This window comes from Diabrotica virgifera, chromosome 2, assembly GCF_917563875.1.
Source record: "Diabrotica virgifera virgifera chromosome 2, PGI_DIABVI_V3a".
In the NCBI taxonomy this organism is placed as follows: Eukaryota; Metazoa; Arthropoda; class Insecta; order Coleoptera; family Chrysomelidae; genus Diabrotica; species Diabrotica virgifera.
In genome coordinates this window covers 216,768,735-216,791,680 of record NC_065444.1, presented here as the reverse complement: position 1 = coordinate 216,791,680, position 22,946 = coordinate 216,768,735, and the positions used below count along the sequence as shown (strand labels likewise).

The window sequence follows — 22,946 nt, the reverse complement described above, 5'->3', positions numbered from 1 at the left end:
TTGGGTAAGTCCATCTAAATAAAGGAGCCCGTAGCACCCCCTCCTGGCCACAGCACTAATTTGTTTATAAGCCAAAAAATTGTTTATAACTTTAAAACATTGCTGAGGCTGCTTAAATAATCCGATTTCAATTCTGTAAAGTGCATTAGATAGGTAGAGTACTTCTTTATATGTAAAAAAATTGACAAATCTTTTTATTGTCTAGTTTTTGTTGTGCAAGATTTTAAAAAATTCTAATTTTTTAAAAAAGTTTAGATTGCAAAATTATTTTGCAAAATCTAGTAACTCAATTTTAATGAAATTCGGTGTACGGTTTTAGCACATTACAAAAATTTTCTAAGCGAATTAGGAAGGTTCCAAGTGTAACCTAAGTGATGGAAAGTCATTGAATAAGGACAGGCTTGTTTTGCCCCCTTATTTTATATTTATTGCTATTTTGAAGCAAGGGTGATAAAATAAGACATTTTTAACCAATCGCATCTGATAGAAAATTTAATTAGGTATCTTTGTTTTATTTTTATAGGACTTTGTTATAAAATGAATAGTTTTTAAGTTATAAGCAAAAAAAGTAGAAAAAAAACGAAATTATTTGAAATTTTTAAGTATTTTTTTTTATTAATGTTCCGGGCATATTTGAGAAGGAGCATAAATCAATTATTATTAACGAAGTTATTACCTAACTTTATCCGCAAAAATCTGAATGCCACCTCTCACATCCACCTAAAAACAGATCCTTACTGGTCTAATAAGAGGTATTCTAATTGTTTATCCCAGAGACCTTTATTTTGCAATAACATAAGACAGAAAATAATGAAGATAGGGCAATTCTGCGTATGCCAAGTGAAAGTAGAAAACTGATGCTATCAATATGTACTAAAAAAGATAAAAAAGTATCTAATATAGTCAAAAATCCTAATGCCAAATTTGTGAAATTTTGTAGTTTATAAACATTTAGAATTTAAATATATTGTCCGTAGAAAAAATCATTTTACATATTAGAAAAGCTGGTATTTTGTCGAATTTTTAAAAATATAGTTCAATTGGTGACTAGTCGTGGCAAGTGAAGGGTAAGCTGGGAGCCGACAAATGCACGAGTTCAAAAACTAAAAAAGCAACTTAAAACTACTATCATTTTCTATATCTCGGGATATACTGAATATATTTTGATCGTTCTTGTTTTAATTTGTATATAATTTTTCTGTACATTACAAATATGCAATTTGTCTAGACATTTATTAATTAATAATCAGTCTAATTTGTTTAAACAATTTTTGGAAAAATAATTTTTTCCCAAAAATCCATTATTTTAATTATACTATCGTTATTAATCATAGAAAAAGTATACTTTAATAAATAAATTATCTTCAATAAATAATTATCTAATAAAAATCATTTATTTATTAAAGTGTACTTTAACTTTTTATATGATCATTAATGATACTATGATTAAAAAAATAGATTTTTGTAAAAAAATATTTTTTCAAGAATTGTTTAAACAAATTAGACTGTTTATTAATTAATAAATTTATAAACAAATTGCATATTTGTAACGCACGTAGAAATTACATACAAATAAAAAAAGAAAGATCAAAATCCATTGAGTTGATCCGGAGATACAGAAAATTATAGGTATTCGTTTGAAATTGCTTTTTCGGTATTTTAACTCGGTGGATTTGTAGGTTCCCCCTAGTAATCGTTTAAACTACATTTTTGAAAAATCGTAGAGGGTGCTGTGACGGTACAATTGTATTATATAAACGAATTATCTGTTAATTAAAAAAAATATGGCTAACTTTGTCGAAAATGAACTCGGGCTAAATTTTTTTATTTGAAAATTCGTGTTAAAATACTATCTTTTCGAATATATAAAAAGATTGTTTCTGAACAAATGAGCATTTCTAAAGTTATTCTAAATGGTTTTTAATGCACTTTGATACTATCACTCTTCTACTTTCATTTGGCATATTCAGAATTGCCCTATCTTCATTATTTTCTGTCTTATCTTATTGCAAAATAAAGGTCTCTGGGATAAACAAATAGAATAACTCTTAAACTGAATAATGGATCGGTATCAAATTTTGAAGGTTTGTTAAGTACGCTAATACCCAACTTTGGGTGAAACACTAAAGATCTAAGGTAGTTTTAGTAGTAAAAGTTATTGATAAATAACGATTTTCACTTATTTTGCAGTTTGTGTAGCAAAAAATTAACTTTTTAACTTTCAAAAATCGGCATTTTGAAGGTTTTTCAATGTTCTAAAAAACTGAATTTTGTAATTTTATGTCAACTATTTAGCTTTTGAATGGAGTGCAAAAAATCGAAAAAATCGCGATTTTTGCACTAAATTGTTAATAATTAAAAAACGGACGCGAACTCTAGGCAGGAAACAGATAGGATTTCTTTCTATAGGTCTAAAATAACAAAAAAAGTAGTCAGCTACCTGGATCTTTAAGTGTCCCGAGAAAATTCTTATTACTCTGGACTATAATGGGAAGTAACCGTAATTGAAGCATTTGATCGAATAACAATCTGTGTACGAGTGGAAGTGACGAGTTAGCTGGCAATTCACGTCTCACGTACGAGTAGATACAAGTTCAAAATCGGTCAAGAATAGTCCAAGGGATCATCCCTTAAGGGATCTAATATAATAAGAACAAGAACTTTTCCATTTAATCCCCAGGGTTCTTTACCCGTGCGTCATTAATACCTGACGAGATATAAAACACATACTTTTTATCTAGAATCATTCTCTTCCACGCATGAAACTAAAGACAAACCAGCTACCGCCTGTTATTAAGTAAAAACCATAAGTTTGCATTTTATGAACGCTCTAGACTCAGTACATTAAAAAGAGATGAGTACAAAAAAAAGAAGTTTGGGGATGTTCTCAGATTTCAAGTACAATTTGTGAAGTTTCTGGTGTGTTTACCTTTGTGGCCGCCAGTCTGTTGAATTTCTTGCTGTTTTTTGTCGAATTTTTGCATTTTGTTTTTTATACTACACAAACAGGTTTTTTCACAACTAATTTTATATTGGAGTTTGAAATTTTATGGTAAGTTTTGCCATTAATTTTTACAACATACAAAGCTAACCTCATTCCCATAGTTAAGCAATGGCTGCGTTTAAGTTTCCGCCAAAGTGAATAAAATTACAAAAAGAAAATATGTTATTGAATTTTTTTATAAATTATTTATTTATTAATCACTAATGATATTAAAAGAATTTATGAAGCTACTTCAAATGTAGCTGTAATTCTACACCAAAATTTTAAAGCAAAACTTACAATTTTTTGACATTATTTTATTTTATAACGTCAAATTTTATATGTAGGTATAACCCGTGATCGGAGCAGTAGCAACTTTCTATCACTTGCTGTTGCGTTTAGTAAACCGACTTACCTCGTAAGTTTTAAATGATGACGCACGGGTAAAGAACCCTGGACTCAACTGTACTATAGATATCCTGGTATGTAAGCCACTTTATTTGTTTGATGCTTTTCAGCTTTTCACTGTCTTATTTTCTCGTTAATTAAGTACTATTTTGCATAATTTAGACTCCTTTGTGATCTTTGAGATAATATCTCGAGACATATGATATGGTACCTACGTGAATTTGACTTTAGACGTTAAAATTTTTATAATATTGTATGTGTCCGCCGCTGTTTTAAATGTTCGTAGGATACCACTCGCTATATATAAGCTATCTTCGTTATCTATTAAAATTGCTCCATTTGCAAAATAAAGAATTTTTATCTACTCTATCTCATATTATGTATAAGTTTTTAGTTTGTGAAAACTGTCATTATAGATAGCAGTGCGTGAAGGATTTAAAGTGTGCGTGAAGTAACAATGTAGTTTAAATGGGATTTACCTACTTTTTCGCACTGTTTTCGGCACACTTTCATATAATCAAATATCCTTAACTTCCGCGTTGTCATGGTGATGACAGTGTCAGATATTGTCAGCAATAAATTACGACAAAAGTTTTGACATTTTTGTAGTTTGAAAGAAGTTAGAATTTTTAAATGTTAAAGTTCTAAAAATTGTAGAATAGAAATGAATTCCAGTGACGAAGAGTTACAGTTTTTTTATTTATTTATAGATAAAATATTGTATGAAACTGTGCGTGAAGTACTTTTTGAGAACTTACGCGATGTATAGCACTCGCTCCGCTGTCGCTCGTGCTCTAAACATCGCGTGCGTTCGCAAAAAGCATACTTCACGAACTGTTTCATAAATAACTATTATTTGTGTTTTGCTTAAGTTATATCCCTGTTAAGGATACACGCGAGTTTTGCCGTCCCGCACTTTGTCTCGCATTTTATCCCACGGGACGGAACGGGATATCGATTTTTCTGCGGGACGGGACTGGTGCTTTATTCCGCGGAACGTCCGGGACGTTTCACATGTCTCGCAAAAACTGCACTTTTATTATAATCGGAATGATTTGGTAATTAAAGTTATACAAGTATATATCTGCATTATATTTGTATTGTCAAAATATTTATAGAAATTATTAGGTACCTATAGTTGATTCGCTAAATTCATACACAACTGGCTACTGATTTGCCAAAATTGGCAAAATTACTAACTATTTAGTATCTAGTTATTAACTATTTAGTAATTATTCTTTTTGCCAATTTTACCAAATTGGCAAAATTACTTGCTAAAATCACTAGGCAATTGTGTCTGAGTTTAGCGAACCGACTATAAGAGGTTCGCCTGATATGCAAAATATTGTTTTGGTTTAGGTCTTAGGTACTCCCGTTTATTTTCTATTATTTCGTGAATACTGATAGATAGTTTCCATAACCATCAAGTATTTTTTGATTTTTTCATCATAAATTAATTTATAAAATATACACTGCGCGTCATAGAAAACGGACACCCTAATAAATGGGTCATTTTTGATGTCTCGTATCTCCTAAACCTGTTGTCCGATTTAGGTAATTTTTTTAATATGTTATAGCCTTATTACTTAGCAATATCGCTGTAGCAATATTGTTGCTAAACAGGTAAATTTTCATTGTATATCGGGTGTAAGAATCAAACTGTGTTTTTCTCAAAGTTCACAACACCCTGCAGAATATTCTAGCATTTATAATATACTGACATTAAAACCCAACAATAGTCTCAGGTTTTCTTAACATTCTGTTTTTTTATTCATTCAGTTATGGTGGATAATACAAAAGTTAGGTACCTTATTAACAACTATATCAATGTTCTTCGCATCAGTACAGGGTGTTTTTAAATAAGTGGAACAAACTTTAAGGGGTAATTGTGCATTAAAAATAATGGCAGTTTGCTTTATAATCGTCTGTCCGCTAATGCTTCGTTTCCGAGATACGGGATGTTAAATTTTTTCTTACAAACTGACGATTTATTTATTGCTTTAAAACCGGTTGAGGTATGCAAATGAAATTTGATAGGTGTTAAGGGATAGTTATTGCGCATTTTTCGACATGCAATTAATAATTTTATATTCACCATTGGCGCGCATACGGGTCATATGACCGATTATATTACCCGTATGCACGCCAATGGTGAATATAAAATTCTTAATTGTATGTCAAAAATTTTTCAATAACTACATCATCAACCCCACCAAATTTCATTTGTATATCTCAACCGGTTTTGGAGCAATAAATAAATCGTCAGTTTGTAAGTAATGGCAACATCCTCTATCTCGGAAACGAAGTATTTGCGGATATAAACAGAATGTTAAGGAAACCTGAGACTATAGTTGGGTTTTAATTTCAGTATTTTATAAATGCTAGAATATTCCACAGGGTGTTGCGAACTTTGAGAAAAAAACACAGTTTGATTCGTACACCCGATATGGCGGTATACAATGAAAATTTACCTGTTTAGCAACAATATTATTACAGCGATATTGTTAAAGAATAAGGCTATAAAATATTGAAAAATTACTTAAATCGGACAACAGGTTTAGGAGATATGAGACATCAAAAATGACCCATTTTTTGGGTGCCCGTTTTCTCTGGCGCGCAGTGTATTATACATAAACTTTTTCATTCTGACGATTGCTATAAAATATTTTTTATAATTTAAGGAGAACTCTTGAAAATATTAGTTTGTCAGCATATTAAACGTTAAAAATACTATTCTGAAAGAGATCATAATAAGACATATTATTATAAATTGTTTGATTTTTTCTTATAGTAATTTATTGGAAATTAATTACTAAAACATTTTCTTTAATAGGTATAGCATGGGATAATTTTAATAAAAATAAAATAAGCAGTCACTTAGGAACTTACCAACAAATATGCTGCAAAGAAACCGGATGCAATTTGCACACTACAACAAAAACAATTTTTAACCAAAGCCATTTTAAACTCACAAAATTCACATTTTTGGCTCTGAACAATGTTTTTCACATTTCAAACTCAATAACAATCACTAGCACTCATGTCAACAGGCACTTATTTGTTTTCTTTATACTCGTTTTATATTAAAGCACTGGTTTTATGTTTCTTCTAATTCGTGTATTATTAAATAATGACTCAAAATTGTCGAATACATTTTCTGTTAATTGAAGTGTTTAGAACCATGGGTGAGGCAACGAAGTGAGTAATATCGTGTATATTTGCAACTTTTTGAATATTTAATTCACGTGCGCACTTACTTTCTCTTCAAATATTGCCTCCACTTCCAAGCAAGGTGAACATCGATAAGCCTTCAACCAAAGAACTTTTATTTTGTGTTAGGCAATTCTTATTACACAATAGTGAATTCTGGTTTGCAGACAGTAATTTAGTTTTTTTATTTGGTCACGCTGTACACATCAGTAAATCTCTCTGGCAGCACTGTTACAGTCTTGTCATTTGTCACCACTGTGACAGGTTATAAAATGTTTACTAATTTACTACATTGTATTTTTACTACAAAAACGTTATTACGTAGGTCAAAATTTTTTACGTAAGAGAACTGTCAAAACATTAGAATGTGACTTTTCATTATTGCCGTGTTTATAATAAACATAGCAATAATGAAAAGTCACATTCTAATGTTTTGACAGTTCTCTTACGTCAAAAATTTTGACCTACGTAATAACGTTTTTGTAGTAAAAATACTATATGTAAAGTTGATCCTTGATGTTATTTGAAGAATATTAGGACTGAATTTTGCAGAATATTTTTATTGTTTCTTTATTAACGATGAAATGTAAAGTCAAAATTAAGAAAGAAGTTGAGGAGTATGAACAAAACGATATAGAACTATCCACATCTGTAGATCTGGAATCTGGTTTCAAAAATGAACCAGTGGAAGATTACCCAGGTAAGAAAAGTAATAAAAGGTTTATTGTTTTCTTGTATTAATAGCAACGTTAATAGTTATTAGTTAAAAATGGAAATTCGCGTCATAATATTAGACAAAAAGATGAAATTAAATTATTAGGGACTGGAGATTTTGGACATACAAACGAAAGAGAGGAAGACCATAGAGGGAAACATGAGATGGGTAGATGACTTAAAACACCAAGCCGACTCAAACTGGATGCACATGGCTCAGGCAGGATAGAGAAACATGGAAGAGCGAAGGGGAGGCCTATGTCCAATATTGGATGTTGCAAGGCTAATAGATAGATAAATCCAAAAAAACTACCTCTTTGTTATTAGTCTAGCAAGAGGGTAACACATCTATGAAACTAAAGGTTATATCAATGCATTCTGCTTCAATTAATGATTAATCTAGAATGCTTTTTATTTGGTACTCAAGATTCATTTTCATTTACTATAAAAAAATTACCGCTCTTTTAGCAGGTTTAGGTTATTTTTGCTTAGATTAGGTTAGTTTTGATCATAGACTGCATGCTGCAATCTAAACCTGTTCCCCCACTGGAAAAATGTTGTTAATGGGGTAGGCATCTATTGTCACATGTTCGCTAAACTCTGCTTATTAGAACTATATAGAACTAAATCGAAGAAGTTCTTCTTCTACATTTAGCCTTGGTCTTCACCCTTGTTTGTCTGTGGCTGCTCTTCTCCATACACGGATTTTTTGGCTTTCCAACTAGTCTCTTTCCCTGCATTCTAGCTTTCTTATCACATGTCCGCCCATTGCAATCTTTGTATTCTAATGAAGGCTGATAAGGGTGTTTCCTTATAAAGTTGATAAAACTTGTTGTATCAACCTCTGAAGATTCCGTTTCCCCTCACAGGTCCTAGTATTCTCCTCAGTACAGTGGAACCCCGATAAGTCGGCCCCCGATAACCCGGAAGTCCGGCTAACCCGGACTGATTTTCATCAGATAAACATTTTGATTTTCAATATTTTGTATTTTTCAATTTAATTGTGGCTTATTTCCAATCAAAATAGTTAATTATCAGACAATCCTTTCAACAATAAAAATGTATGTAATATAATATTTGAGAGATAATGTGTCTAGACTCTCTGTGTCGTGTACTTATGTGTGTAATTTGAACACGAGATTAAAAATGACTCATAGTACACGCCGTAGAAACAACAGCCAGCTGTCTGTAGTATCTATTTATTTATTTATTTATTAACGGGATAAACCCAATACATACAAAATACAATAAAGCAGAGCTTTTGTCATAATAATGAAAATATAAAATTTAGATACATGTAAAACTACAAGTATAAAACACAAACATAAAAAATAAAAAAGAATATAAATTATTTGTAAATGATGAAAACAACTGAATTAACTATAACAGTTGAATCTATTTAATTTTTTAAATTCAAAATTCAAGACGCCCGAGTTCTTGTTTAATAGAGGAAACTGAAGAACCAAGCAGATCTATTACATGACTAAACTTGTTTCCATACAGGGTCAATCTACTAATTGGTGCATATTGACCATAATTTGTAACATGTCGTTGTTCCCTGAATACTTGTGGATTTCGTGTCAATCTAGCAGGTATATTAAAGCATACAAGACTTATCAATTCTTCGGAGTTAATAACACCAGAGATAATTTTGCGAAGACAACAAATATCCAACATGACTCTTCTGCGTTCAAGAGTTTGTAAATTTAATCTCTTTAATATATTATCATAAGTATAATTTCTAACTGTTAAACCCATCTTAAAAGCTGCGAAACGTAAAAATTTGTTTTGAACCTTTTCAATATTTAGGATTTGATATGCATAACTAGGTGACCAGATAGTAGAACCATATTCAATAATTGATCTCACGATACTGCAATATAAGATTTTTATTGTGTGAATTGACAAATCTTTTGATGAACGCAATACAAAACCCAACATCTTAAATGCTTTCGAAACAGTATGGTCAATGTGAGAGTAAAATGTTAATTTACAATCAAATATTATACCCAAATCCCGAATTTCGTTCACACGTGTGACAGGAGTATTATTAATAAAATATTGATGGTGAATAGGCGAATGGGATCTAGCAAAAGTTATTAAAAAGCATTTATTAATATTAAGTTCCATATCATTTCTACCACACCACTCATAAAAATCATTTACTTGTGACTGAAGCTGAAAAATGTTATCCTCATTATTGACAGTCTTGTATATTTTAACATCATCAGCAAACATTAAAAAGTTAACTTCCTTAAAAATAGAGTGAACATCATTCAAGAACAGATTAAATAGAAGGGGGCCACAGTGGGAACCTTGCGGTACTCCAGATGTAGCTGTAAAAGCATTAGAAAGAAAACATCCTATTTTTACACTTAAACTTCGATTAGTCAGGTAACTTTGCATCCAATCAAAGAGACTTCCAGAAACACCGAATGCTGTAAGTTTTGCAAGTAAGATATTATGATTGACCTTATCGAATGCTTTAGAAAAATCAGTATAGATGGAATCTACTTGTAATTTGTTTTCCAAAGCAATAACAATGTCACTCTGATAAAGAAGTAAATTAGTTACTGTAGATTTACCCTGTACAAAACCGTGTTGTTCATTCACCAGAATACTGCTGAATTCACAAGTAAGCTGCTTAGTAACTAAATAATCTAATAATTTTGGAATTGCTGATATAGTACAAACTGCTCTGTAGTTTTCCACATTTGACTTTGAACCAGATTTAAATATAGGTTTTACGTAACTTCGTTTCCAGCAATCAGGGAAAACCCCTTCTTGCAAAGATTTATTAAAGAGTATACACAATGGCTTAGATATAGTACAAACACATTGTTTTAATAAATAGTTAGGAATGCCATCAGGGCCAAAATTTAGTTTAGGAGCCAAATTGTGAATACTCTCAAAAATAGTATTTATGTTAAAAGAGCATGAACTCATGTTACCAGCATTTTCAAATTGATATTGTGGGGGGGTAGTATTATGGTCAGTGAACACTGTAGAAAAAAATTTGGCAAATAAATTCACAGCTTCCTCCCCAGAACTACTTTGATCATCTCCTAAATATAAATGGCAAGGTACATCATAATTTTTTTTGCGACTGTTTATATATTTCCAAAAAGTGCGTGGGTCATTATTAATTCTAAATTCAGAATCTCTAACATATAAATTATAACAATCTTTACTCAGTGTACTACATTCAGATCGTAAGTTATGAAAAATAATAAAATCATCATAATTGTTGAACATCTTATACTTTTTATGATATTTTTTCTTTTCTATTATTAGTCGTTTTAACTCCGGGCTAAACCAAATTGGAAATGTACTTGTCTTACATACTTTTTTAGGAACATAAGAATTTATTGCAAGACAGTAAAAGTAATTAAGACAGTTGCAATTAAGACAGTAAAAGTAATCAAAAGCTCTTCTATAGAACATTAAAAACATTAAGAACAGAGAACAAACAAAAAGTACACAATATTAAGAGTAAAAATGGAAACTTATTAGCAGAACCAACTCAAATAATGAATAGATGGCAAGAGTACTTTGAAGAACTATTGAACTATGACAACAATACAGAAACCAACACTGAACCAGAAGAAACACCTGAAGAAAATGTAGAAGAACCAATAACATTAGAAGAACTACAAGAAGCCATAAAACAGCTAAAATATGGAAAAGCTCCGGGAATTGACAAAGTAACGGTGGAAATAATAAAAAACATGGGACAACAAGGTACTGAAATACTACTAGAAATAATGAATAAAGTATGGAAAGATGAAATATTACCAGAGGACTGGAAAACCGCATTGATAGTTCCCATACATAAGAAAGGTGACAAAAGAGAATGTAATAACTACAGAGGATTGACATTGCTATGTGTATCCATGAAAATATTAGAGAAAATCATAGATAAACGAATAAGAATAATCGCGGAAGATACACTAGACGAGTCACAAAGTGGTTTCAGAAGCGGAAGGAGCATACAAGATCATATATTCACGCTAAAACAAATAGGCGAAAAAGCGCTTCAAGAGAAAAAGAACATATACTTAGCCTTCTTAGACCTAGAAAAGGCATTCGACAAAGTACCCAGACAGAGAGTGTGGAAAGTGCTAAGAGAGAAAGGTGTAGGACATAAAATGATACGAATCATCCAGAAAATATATAGTCAGAATGTGAACTCGGTGATTAGTAACAACAATAGATCAAACACTTTCACAGTAACAGGAGGACTAAGACAAGGCGGAGCTCTTAGCCCAACGCTGTTTATATTGTTTATGGACCAAATAATTAAAAGATGCACAATAGAAAGCAGAAAATTAAATGTTGGACACAGATATCTTCGTAGAGTAGAAATATCAGAAGGAGTGTTTGCAGACGACTTGGTGTTAATTGCAAGAAGTGAAAAAGATTTACAACACAACATTGAAATATGGAACAGAGTATTCATCGAAAATGAAATGGTAATAAACAAAAGCAAGACCAAAGTACTACAGATCGGCGAAGAGAGACAGGAGCTAAGAATAGAAATTGAAGGAACACAAATTGAACAAGTGAAAACGTTCTCTTATCTAGGTGTAATAATTGACCAGGCAGGCACTCAAGATGCTGAAGTAAACAATAGAATAGACAAAACAATAAAGCTGTACCATACAATGAATAAAAAATTTATCAGTAGAAAAGAAATTTCAAGAGAAACAAAAATAAAAGTGTTCAAATCAATCTATAGACCAGTACTAACCTTCGGCAGCGAATCTTGGGTCTTAACAAACCGACAAAAAAGCAAGATCCAAGCCATGGAAATGAAGTTCCTGAGAAGAGTAAAAGGCGTCACTAAATTAGACCGACTACGGAATGTAGACATAAGAAGAGAGTTAAAAATACCATCCACATTGGAGTATATAGAGCAAAGACAATTATGTTGGTGGGGACATCTACAACGAATGAAAGAAACTAGACCAGTTCGAAGAGTATGGGAAGCAAAAATATCAAAAAATAGGAAGAGAGGAAGGCCCAGACAAACATGGGATAAAGCAATAGGAGCCATTCTGCAAAAGAAAAGATCAAACTGGATAGATGCCAAAGCGATAGCACAAGACAGAAAAGAGTGGAAAAAATTTGTATATAGATAACTGATACTTTTATAGAATTAATGAAATTAATTTTAGAAATGTAGAATTAGATGTAAAAGTGTAATTTGTATATTTGTAAGTACCTATGTAAAACTAGATATCTTAATTTGGTAGATTAATGTTGCAACCCTACACCATTGTATGGTAGAAGGGATATGATTATATATATAAGAATTTATTGCATGATTGACAATATCGTAAAATTTAGACACAGCGTCTTCAATATTCAAAAACTTTAGTGAATCCCAATTTATTTCCGACAAGAAAAAGTTCATACCAATATAATCACCGTTTTTAAAATCATAATATGACTCTGCGTACTTTAAAGGATCACTGTTATTTATTATATTAACATCAAATGTTACACCATTGTGGTTAAGGGAGTTAGGAAAAATTAAATCAGCAGCATTTACAACACTCAACTCGTTACAATTAGAAAAGATTAAGTCTAAAATTACATTTCTACTATTGGACACAAAATTATTTTGAAAAAGGTTGTAAAAACTATAGCAATTGACCATATGTAAAGCTGGTGAATTTGGTGGATAGTTCAATAAACTAACTCCTAAATTATCGTTTGTCCACGTAACATTCGGAAGATTAAAGTCACCAGAAATAAAAACCTTAGAGTAGTTATTGTTCATTAATATAAAATCAAGGGCATTACAATGATCTTCGTATATTTCATGATCAGACCGTGGCGGTATGTACACAGAGCCAAAAATAACTTTCTCTGTTCCAATATTAACTAGTACAAAAATTTGTTCAACTTTAGTATGAGGTATAGATAGAGCAAAACTGTTAAACTTTTTCTTAACGGCTATAAGGACACCGCCACCTCTTCCCTTATCTTTAAAATGATCAAAATTATCACGATCTGCTCGAAAGATATTATAATCAGAATCCAAGCCCATCTATCTATTCCTTTTTATTTCAAACTGTCAGCATTGTTTAGGAAAGACTATTTAAAAAATTCTTTTATAAACAATGGTCTTTAGTATTGTGTGTCTTGTATTGTTCGCTTCCATATTTGCTTACGTTTGGGTTTGGTGTTTTTTTTAGTAATTTTAATGAGTAGGTAATACTGTGCATATTTATAAATATATTTCATGTTGTTTCAATTCTAACGGAGTTTATCTGTAAGTATACCGTATTTTATTAATTTTTACCATATTCTCCGGCTATCTCGGATTTTCGATAACCCGGATCGGTCGTGGTCCCGATTAATCCGAGTTATCGAGGTTCCACTGTACTTTCCTTAGAGTTTGTTTTTGGATATTTCTTTCAGGACCCATGCTTCACTGCCATAGTATGCTATTGGTTGAATTAAGGTTTTATAGATGCTCATCTTTGTATTTCACTGGACACTTTTAGAACGAAATATATGGGAGAAGGCAAAATAAGCTCTGTTTGCCTGCGCTATTCTCTTCCGTATTTCTCCATCTTCTGATCCGTCGGCATATACATATATTTCTACTCCCAGGTATGTAAACTTTCTAACTGTTTCAATGTCATCTTCGTACATAATGTTTTGTGGAACTATATTTTTTCTCATCTGTATCATTATTTTTGTTTTTTCTGTGTTAATTTCCTTTTTTGTTTGCCTTTTTAACTCTGTCATCCAACATTTCTCATGTAGAGATAAATCCACCTGTTCATCAACCCATGTGATGGGGATTCATACAGGACCTAAGGATGTTATCTTTATAAATTTTATCTATCGTTTGGAATGTTAAGTAACAATGTATATACCATTTAAAGGGTTTATACTGTGGAATTTTTTTGGTTGCTCAGCATATGATCAACCAGTTCTAACTCTGATGGTGATATTTTATTTATAGAAAACATTATGTGATTGATGTACCCCCTAAGAGATTTTAATACATTTTATACCTTTTATAAATGATTTTTCAATTAAATTTTTTGTGATTAGTGGTATACAGGAAAATTCTTTCCTTGTAGATATTGTTATTTTATGATTATTTGAACTGAGTTTTGTAGAACACTGTTATTCACTTTTTTTATTAGGGATGGAATGTAAAGTTGAAGTTAAGAAAGAAATTGAAGAGTATGACCAAAATGATATAGAGCTATCCACATCAGTAGATCTGGGTGATTTGAAAAATGAACCGGGGAAAGATTACCCAGGTAAGAAAAGTAATAAAGGGCTTTATTTTTATCTTGTATTGATAGTATGGATCAGACGCACTTTGCTAGACTTCCTGACTCCTTGCTTTAGCTGAACTCAATCTGTGAGTTTGTATGAACTAGCGAGAAAACATCCCTTTTTGTACATAACTTCTTACTATTCTCCTTCTCATGGCCATTTTTCAGTGCGTCACAATCACAAATTATAGAAAAAAAGTTAAGTCCGTGATAATACACATTTATGACATTTATTCTAACATGACATTTTAGTTAAATCTGACAGTTGTCACATTTTATTTTCAATTTGGAATAAAAACAAATCAATTGTGTCTATTGCATTTATAAAATGGTATTTTCTTGTGATTTGTATAGTCTTATAAATTGTACAGATTATATTGATAATATTACTATTTTATTTAACCGCTTAACGCACACATTTATTTGCAAAAATACGTCAAAAAATTACCTATTTATTTTATTACAGTAAAATAAACTACGAACAAGACTATTGTCACTAGATATAATCTAAAGTAAAAAACGCATATTTTTTTAGAAAAATATAAAATATCAAATACCCTCATGCGCTCACCCGAGTTAACTCGGTCGTAACTTTTTACATACAAAATACTACAAGTAAGAGAAGAAAATCGCAATTATTCAAGTATAATAATGTTAAATATTGCTAACAGTGTGATATACTCTGAAACAAGGGGTTACACAGAGAGGTACGTCACAGTCAGGGCAGAACGTGACGTCAGCAAAATAGAATTCTACTCATCGTGATCCTACCCCAGTCGGCAGTCGATCGTAGAAAGTTTAAAATTAGAAACGAAAAACAAGTGGGCACGGGCGCCCCTATAAAAATTTTTAGGGGCGGACCAGACGTGAAGATGTTGCAGATTACATTTCGTATACTTTGGATAACCATATATAGTTTAAAGCACCCGAAAAGCTAGGGGGGCCACGGCCCCCCCTTCCCATAGGTATGGCCGCCCATGCAAGTGGGGATACCGTTATTTAGCGCTAGAGGAGTTAAAACACGTAGGCGCCTTATATATCATACAAATATTTTAAATACGAGTTAACTCGGTTAAGCGTAAATAGAAACGTAGTTTAAAACCGAGTTAACTCAGGTAAGCACGTTGAGCAGTTAATAAATAATTCTTTTTTGATTATGGCGCCATCTATCGACAACTAGAATAAATGTTATAAATGTCTGTAATCAGCGACATGCGTTTTTTTCTGTCACATACAATTTAATGCGTTATAGAGAAATCGAAAAACTGCTACGCACTGAAAAATGGTCATGAAAGACTATAACATCTTTCATGTGGTTATCATGTTTATAAAAAAAATTTAATTATTAGACAGTAAATTTTTCAATTAATATTTAAATTGTTAAATATACAGAGCGTCTCATTATGAATTGCCCATAAAGTAACTGGAGAAACTTTAGCACAAAATGCGAAAATTTAACATAACACACTTAAATAAAATGTGGCTCCTTATGGAGTTACAGGGTGTTTTTTTAAATTTATATAAACTATTTTGTACCCAGTACTTTAAAACCATTTGACATACCCTTGTCATACTCGGCAGCAAGTGTAGCTTCTGTACACCGTACTAAATTATGTTAAACAAATGTTTCTGGCTACTACCAGAGGCCTGCAAAAGTGGAAAGTAAATGGTCGACCCTTCCCAAATTCTACGCCACTGGAGGAATTGCTATTTTAGTGCAATTTTTCTCCAATGTCTATGTCAATAATCTACTCTTCATTTGTAACGATAAAGTCATTAGTTTTCGAGATATTTTGAGTTAAAAATGAAACTGCACAGTTATTTTGATTAATGTATTATGCCATTACGTTGTTAACTTTAAATATCTCTAAACCTAATAATTTTATCCTTATGAATGAAGAGTATATTATATGCATAGAAAGTATTGGAGAATCTAAAAATTATGCTGAAATAGCAGTCCCGTCAGTAGTGTAGAATTTGAGAAGGGTCAACCATTTAATTTCCCTGTCGTACGCCTCTGGTAGGAACCAAAAATGATTATCTAAGATAATTTAGTAGGGTGTACAATACCTACACTTTCTGCCAAGTATGACGTGGAGAAGTTAAATAGTTTTACATATAATTTTTTTAAATAATTTATTCTTTATTTAATACCAACTATTTGTACCCCCTACTTTAAAACAATTTGACAATCTTTGTCATACTTGGCAGCAAGTGTAGGTACTTTACACCCTACTAAGTTATGGTAAACAAACGTTTCTGGCTACTACTAGAATTGTATGATGGGGGAAAGTGAATGGTTGAACCTTTTTAAATTCTACGCCACTGCACGCCACTTTTGTGCAATTTTTGAATTCTCCAATACTTACATGTAAATAATTATACTCTTTTAAATTAACAGTAATAATTCCTCATAATAAAATCACATAATTATGCCAAGTTTTGCATTAACAGCGATATAAAACATAAAGTAAAATTGGCCCAAACCCTAAAACGTACAGTAAAGCTTTAAGAAGACCGGTTTTGATATGTGGGACTGAAACCTGGACTTTGTCACAAAACGACGAGGGACTATTTGATACAGTTGAGTTCAGGGTTCTTTACCTCTCCGTCATTAATTATACTAGTGCTGTCACCGGGGGGTACAACAAACGGCCTCCTTTATTTAGATGGACTTACCCAAGTTTTGGTTGATCAAGGTTTGGTTCATAAGAGTTGATCCGGATGTCGATAAGATTGTTATAAACAAAGAACTTGAGAAATTACATAAAAGCGATTTTTCGCAAAACAAAATATTTTTTGTATTTTTTGGGCCATTCTAAGCAAAAAATTTTCTTACAAGTTTTTTCGTAGGATGCATAGTTTTCGAGATGATCGCGGTTAAATTTTCAAAATATCGAAAAATTGCAATTTTTGAACCCGAATAACTTTGGAATAAAAAGTAAAATAGCGATTCTGCTTGCAACATTTGAAAGTTCAAGTCAAATTATTTATACCGAGTTTGATTATTTTCATTGCTAAAAATTAATTTTTGTATTGTTAAACAAAGATATAAACACATAGTGCTTGAGTGATGTTTTCAATGCATCTCTCATTTAAAATCGAACGAGTATGTACAAGTGCAAGCGTCAGCAAGCAGGCAATTACTACGTAGCATGCATTAAAACGCACGCATTGAGCATGCGTTAAAACGTTCAAACACTATTTGTTTATAGCTTTGTTTAACAATAAAAAAATCAATTTTTTGCAATGCAAATAATCAAAATCGGTATAATTTTACTTGAATTAAATATTCAAAAAGTTGCAAATATACACGATATTACTCACTTCGTTGCTTCACCCATGGTTCTAAACACTTCAATTAACAGAAAATGTATTCGACAATTTTGAGTCATTATTTAATAATACACGAATTAGAAGAAACATAAAACCAGTGCTTTAATATAAAACGAGTATAAAGAAAACAAATAAATGCCTGTGACATGAGTACTAGTGATTGTTATTGAGTTTGAAATGTGAAAAAACATTGTTCAGAGCCAAAAATGTGAATTTTGTGCGTTTAAAATGGCTTTGGTTAAAAATTGTTTTTGTTGTAGTGTGCAAATTGCATCCGGTTTCTTTGCAGCATATTTGTTGGTAAGTTCCTAAGTGACTGCTTATTTTATTTTTATTAAAATTTTCCCATGCTATACCTATTAAAGAAAATGTTTTAAGGCTGTATTCAAGTTCCTCGAGATAACAACGTATGAAATGAAAAAGAGAATTTATGCAGGAAAAAAATTATTTAAGGGTACCAGCATCGTTGTTAGAGAAGATCTAAGTGCTACGAACATGCAATTATTAAACCAGGCAATAAATAAAGTGGGTGCAAAAAACGTTTGGACTATGGATGGAAAAATATACATACAAAAAGATAATAAAATTATTAGTTTAAAAGACTGTGCTCATCTGGAAAAAGTATTTACGTAGTAATTGTTGTTGAGTTTGTTATGATGGTTCACTAGAAGTTATTTAATTTATGTTAAAGAGTAAAATTTTGTTTTAGGTTTTTAGTTACAATATAATATATTATGAATAATTAAGGCTTCTTGTCTAAATTCATTATAGGTTGGCCGAGCTGGAGGTAATTAAGCATGCCATCAAAACAAATTCTATGATTGAATTCCTTAATCTACTAGATAACAATTTAACAATTGATACAAATATTATTAGTGATATGGAACAGTTTGTTGGTGAGAGAGACACGGACAATCTATCAGGTATGGGTATTGTTCATTTTAATATTCGTGGGCTCAGAAAACATCTTGATGAATTAACCATATATGTAGCTACTATGGAAAAATATTTTGATTTAATTGTTCTCTCTGAAACGAGAAATCTTTTTGAGGTAAGCAATTACAATATTCCTGGATATAATCTGTTTTATAATGATTCTAAAAAAAATATATGTGATGGTGTTGCCATCTACATAAAAAATTCAATTAATGCAGAAGTTAAAGTAATATCAATAAATGATAACAAATTTCTTAGAGTTACATATTTATTAAATTCTACTTATTCTAAGTATTCATTTGGTGTAACAGCTTCATACCGATCACCTTCTAGTAAAATTGATACTTATATTAATGATTTAGAATCATATTTCTCGCAAATTCAAATGATGGATATTGAAATACATCTAGGTGATATCAATATTGACTTACAAAATCAAAACTCTCCCGAAACAGTTATATATTTAAATATGCTAAATATGTTTGGCTATACTTCTTCTATTAATAAACCTACAAGAGTAACTAAAAAATCAAGTACTACGTTAGACCATATATTTATTAGACAGAATAGCGCAATACAAAATTCGTTTAGAATTGATCCTGTAATTTTTACTACTGATATGACAGATCATTATACACCGTTTGTATATTTTAATACTGAAAATGATAAACCGCTGTCCAATTTAAACGATACCGCCCAGATAATAGATTATAAACAATTAAACGTAAAATTGTCCGGTGAATCATGGAATGACTTATATTCAAGTAATACAACGCAAATTGCTTATGATGAGTTTATAAATAAGTTAAATAATTTCATCATAAAATCAACAAAAACTATAAAAAGAAAAAATAAAGAACAATGTAAAAAAATTAAACCCTGGATTAGTTCTGGTTTAATAGTGTCTATTAAAACTAGAGACAATCTAAAGCGAAAACTATTAAAAAACTACTCTATTGAACTAGACAAAGAATATAAAACTTATCGAAATCACTTAAGTAATCTAATTAAAAAGACAAAAAATGATTTTTATAAAACTAAAATTAATGAAACAAACGGTGACTATAAAAAAATGTGGTCTATTATAAATGAAATTTCAGGTTGCAAAAGTAAACAAAACAATCAACTTGAAAATATTCCGTTGATTAATACACAAGGAACTCAAATAACTAATAATATTGAGAAATCAAATATGTTTAACAATTATTTTACAAGTATTGGGCAAAAAATGGCTGATAGTATTACAAAAACTACATTACCACCGGGTTTTGAAAGAGACTTAGAATTACAATCATCAATTTTTTTGGAACCTGTAAATATAAACGAAATTATTTTACTAATATCTAATTTAAAAAATAATAGTGCGCCAGGACCAGACGGAATTACTTCGAAATTAGTTAAAAATATTCATGTGCACATTGCTTCTCCATTAGTTCATATCATTAATCTCTGTTATACAACAGGAAAAATCCCAACACAATGGAAAGAATCACTTGTAACACCTGTTTTCAAAGCCGGTAATCAAAAACAAGTCGACAATTACCGTCCTATATCAGTCATTAATAGTTTTTCGAAAATTTTTGAACAATCTCTCAAAAAGAGACTAATTACATTCTTTGATAAATATAAAATTATAACCGAAAGGCAATTTGGATTTGTGAAAAAAGCTAACACAGAGAAAGCTATAATCGATCTTGTTGATCAAACAGTACAATGTCTAGAAGAATCAAATAAATGTCTAGCAATTTTTCTGGATCTCGCTAAAGCTTTTGATACTATATCACATGAGATTCTTCTAAACAAATTATATAAAAATGGGGTAAGAGGTACATCTTTAAATCTTATTAGTAATTATTTATCTCAAAGAACACAAAAAGTTAAAATAGGTAATTGTATTAGCTCAACTAAAGAGATTACTGTTGGGGTACCCCAAGGAACAGTACTAGGTCCGATTCTATTTATACTGTACATTAATAGTATAACCGAAATTCATGGGTTTTCAGGGCGAATTTTATGCTATGCTGATGACACAGTCTTAGTATTTAAAGATTCAACATGGGACCGCGTATGTAAAACAGCTGAATCTGGCATAAGTAAGATACAGTTATGGCTTAACCACAATCTGCTCAGTCTGAATATAAAAAAAAACTAAATTTATTACTTTTTCTCCCACTATGTCTGATCAGCCAACTAATATTAGTTTATAAATTCATAGTTCAGATTGCAACAGTGTGCAGGCATGTCCATGTCCCTCTTTAGAAAAAACTAAATCTATTAAATATTTAGGAGTTATAATTGATCAGCATCTGAGATGGCGTGAGCATGTGGCACACGTTGCAAAAAGAATTAGATCCTTAATGCCTAAATTTTACTTATTAAGAGACATTCTCTCAAAAAAAACCTTGAATATCCTATATAACTCTTGGATTGAATCTATAATACGATATTGTATTGTTGTTTGGGGTGGTAAATTTAGTAATACCGTACATATTTTACAGACAGCTCAAAATACACTTCTTAAAATAATATTTAAAAAAAGTAAACTTTTTTCCACATCACTTTTATATAAAGAGCTAAAACAAATGAGTGTCCGATCTATTTATATACAGCAATCATTAATTTGGGTATTTTCCAATTCAAGTAAGTTAAAAATAAATCAACATCAAAAGTATACAAGGACAACTCAACAACTTTTGGTTAAAGTACCATTTTTCAGCAAGACAAGTACAAAACGATCACTATTTTATTATGGTCCAACTCTATTTAATTTATTGCCAAAAAATATAAAAACAATAATAAATTATAAACAGTTTAAAAGAACCATAAAAAATATGATATTAACTAAAACAATTGAATTCAACATTTTCTAAAAATATAATTTTCTAGCCAAACTGTCTTCTAGTAAATATAGTTGCGCCATGCCGATTAGGTCTTCTCTCCTCTCACTTTCAATTGTTTTTTGTCAATCATAGAGTATGTAAATTATACCAGCCACAAGTACTTACTGTTTAAAATTGTACAATTGGATTGTACACCTTCAGGGATTAAGGTTACAATACAGGTATTAAGTTGCCTAGTGTAAATATAATATAATATTATTGTTAATTAAATATAATAAATTAAATATAATATTATTGTTAATTACAATGTACAAAATTCTTCTTTGGAAATAAAATTGAATTGAATTGTATGACACTATGCATTTTCTTGTATCATTTCTAATATCGTTTCTGATATGTCAAAAAAATGCATAGTGTCATACACAGATACAAGAAACGATATCAGAAACGATACAAGAATTTGTGTCAGGCACAGATTCTTGTACAAGAACTGCGCCAATTTCTGCGCAAAGAGCAAAAACGTAAAACCTGCTGGTAAAACGTAAAACATCTAAACTAAATGTCATAATGAAGGCTGAAAATGAGATCATATGATTTATGTCTTGATGAATTTATTTGTGTTTTTGTAGGTATTATTTATAAATCTTTTATTGATACTTAATATACCGTTGGGTATGGACTACTGTTCTACTAATAACCATATATTTAGCTCCTAGTAAAGTTCAAACTATGTATAACTTTGGGTTTCATGTTGCATAATTTTTTAATAGAGGAAAATACAATAGTTCCTAATTTGGATCAAACTGAAGATAATTCTAATGCAAATATTTTAGCACAAATATCAAAACAAAATAAAAAACACAAATAATCAACAGTCATCATAAAAATTCTGGTTAACATTAAAATGTTAAATTTATGTTTTTAAAAGTTTATAAATTTTATAAAATCCTTAATATCAGCTGTAGACGCAGTATTACTAAATTACCATACCAATGTAACGTGACACAGGGTGACAAACAAAATTTCGACCAATCACGTGCCGAATTTCATACAATTTTCGATACAAGAACTTGCATAGTGTCATACAGGGCACAAATGTACGTACAAGAAACGATACAAGAAAATGTATATCAAAAACGATATCAGAAACGATATTAGAAATGATACAAGAAAATGCATAGTGTCATACAGCCTTTAGTAATAATTAATTTC

General features: G+C 30.8%; 2 protein-coding genes across 13 annotated transcripts in view; one reads left to right on the top strand and one right to left on the bottom strand.

Annotated features, from left to right (window-relative positions):
* LOC114333973 (uncharacterized) overlaps positions 1-6,772 on the bottom strand; it is a 152,222-nt gene extending 145,450 nt beyond the window's left edge. The window contains exon 1 of the mRNA XM_028283976.2: positions 6,281-6,772. Within this exon, the coding sequence (XP_028139777.1) occupies positions 6,281-6,352 (72 nt within the window). The 5' untranslated portion in view covers positions 6,353-6,772. The remainder of the gene's footprint in view (positions 1-6,280) is intronic.
* A 252-nt stretch (positions 6,773-7,024) lies between these two features.
* LOC114333974 (zinc finger protein OZF-like) overlaps positions 7,025-22,946 on the top strand; it is a 231,802-nt gene continuing 215,880 nt past the window's right edge. For 3 of the 12 annotated variants that reach the window (XM_050643106.1, XM_050643109.1, XM_050643107.1), the window contains exons 1-2: positions 7,055-7,301; positions 14,485-14,604. In XM_050643106.1, coding sequence (XP_050499063.1) covers positions 7,181-7,301; positions 14,485-14,604 — 241 coding nt within the window. In that variant the 5' untranslated portion in view covers positions 7,055-7,180. Of the gene's footprint in view, positions 7,302-14,484; positions 14,605-22,946 lie in introns of all 12 variants that reach the window. The other 9 variants (XM_050643098.1, XM_050643095.1, XM_050643103.1 and 6 more) reach the window with 7 other exon arrangements.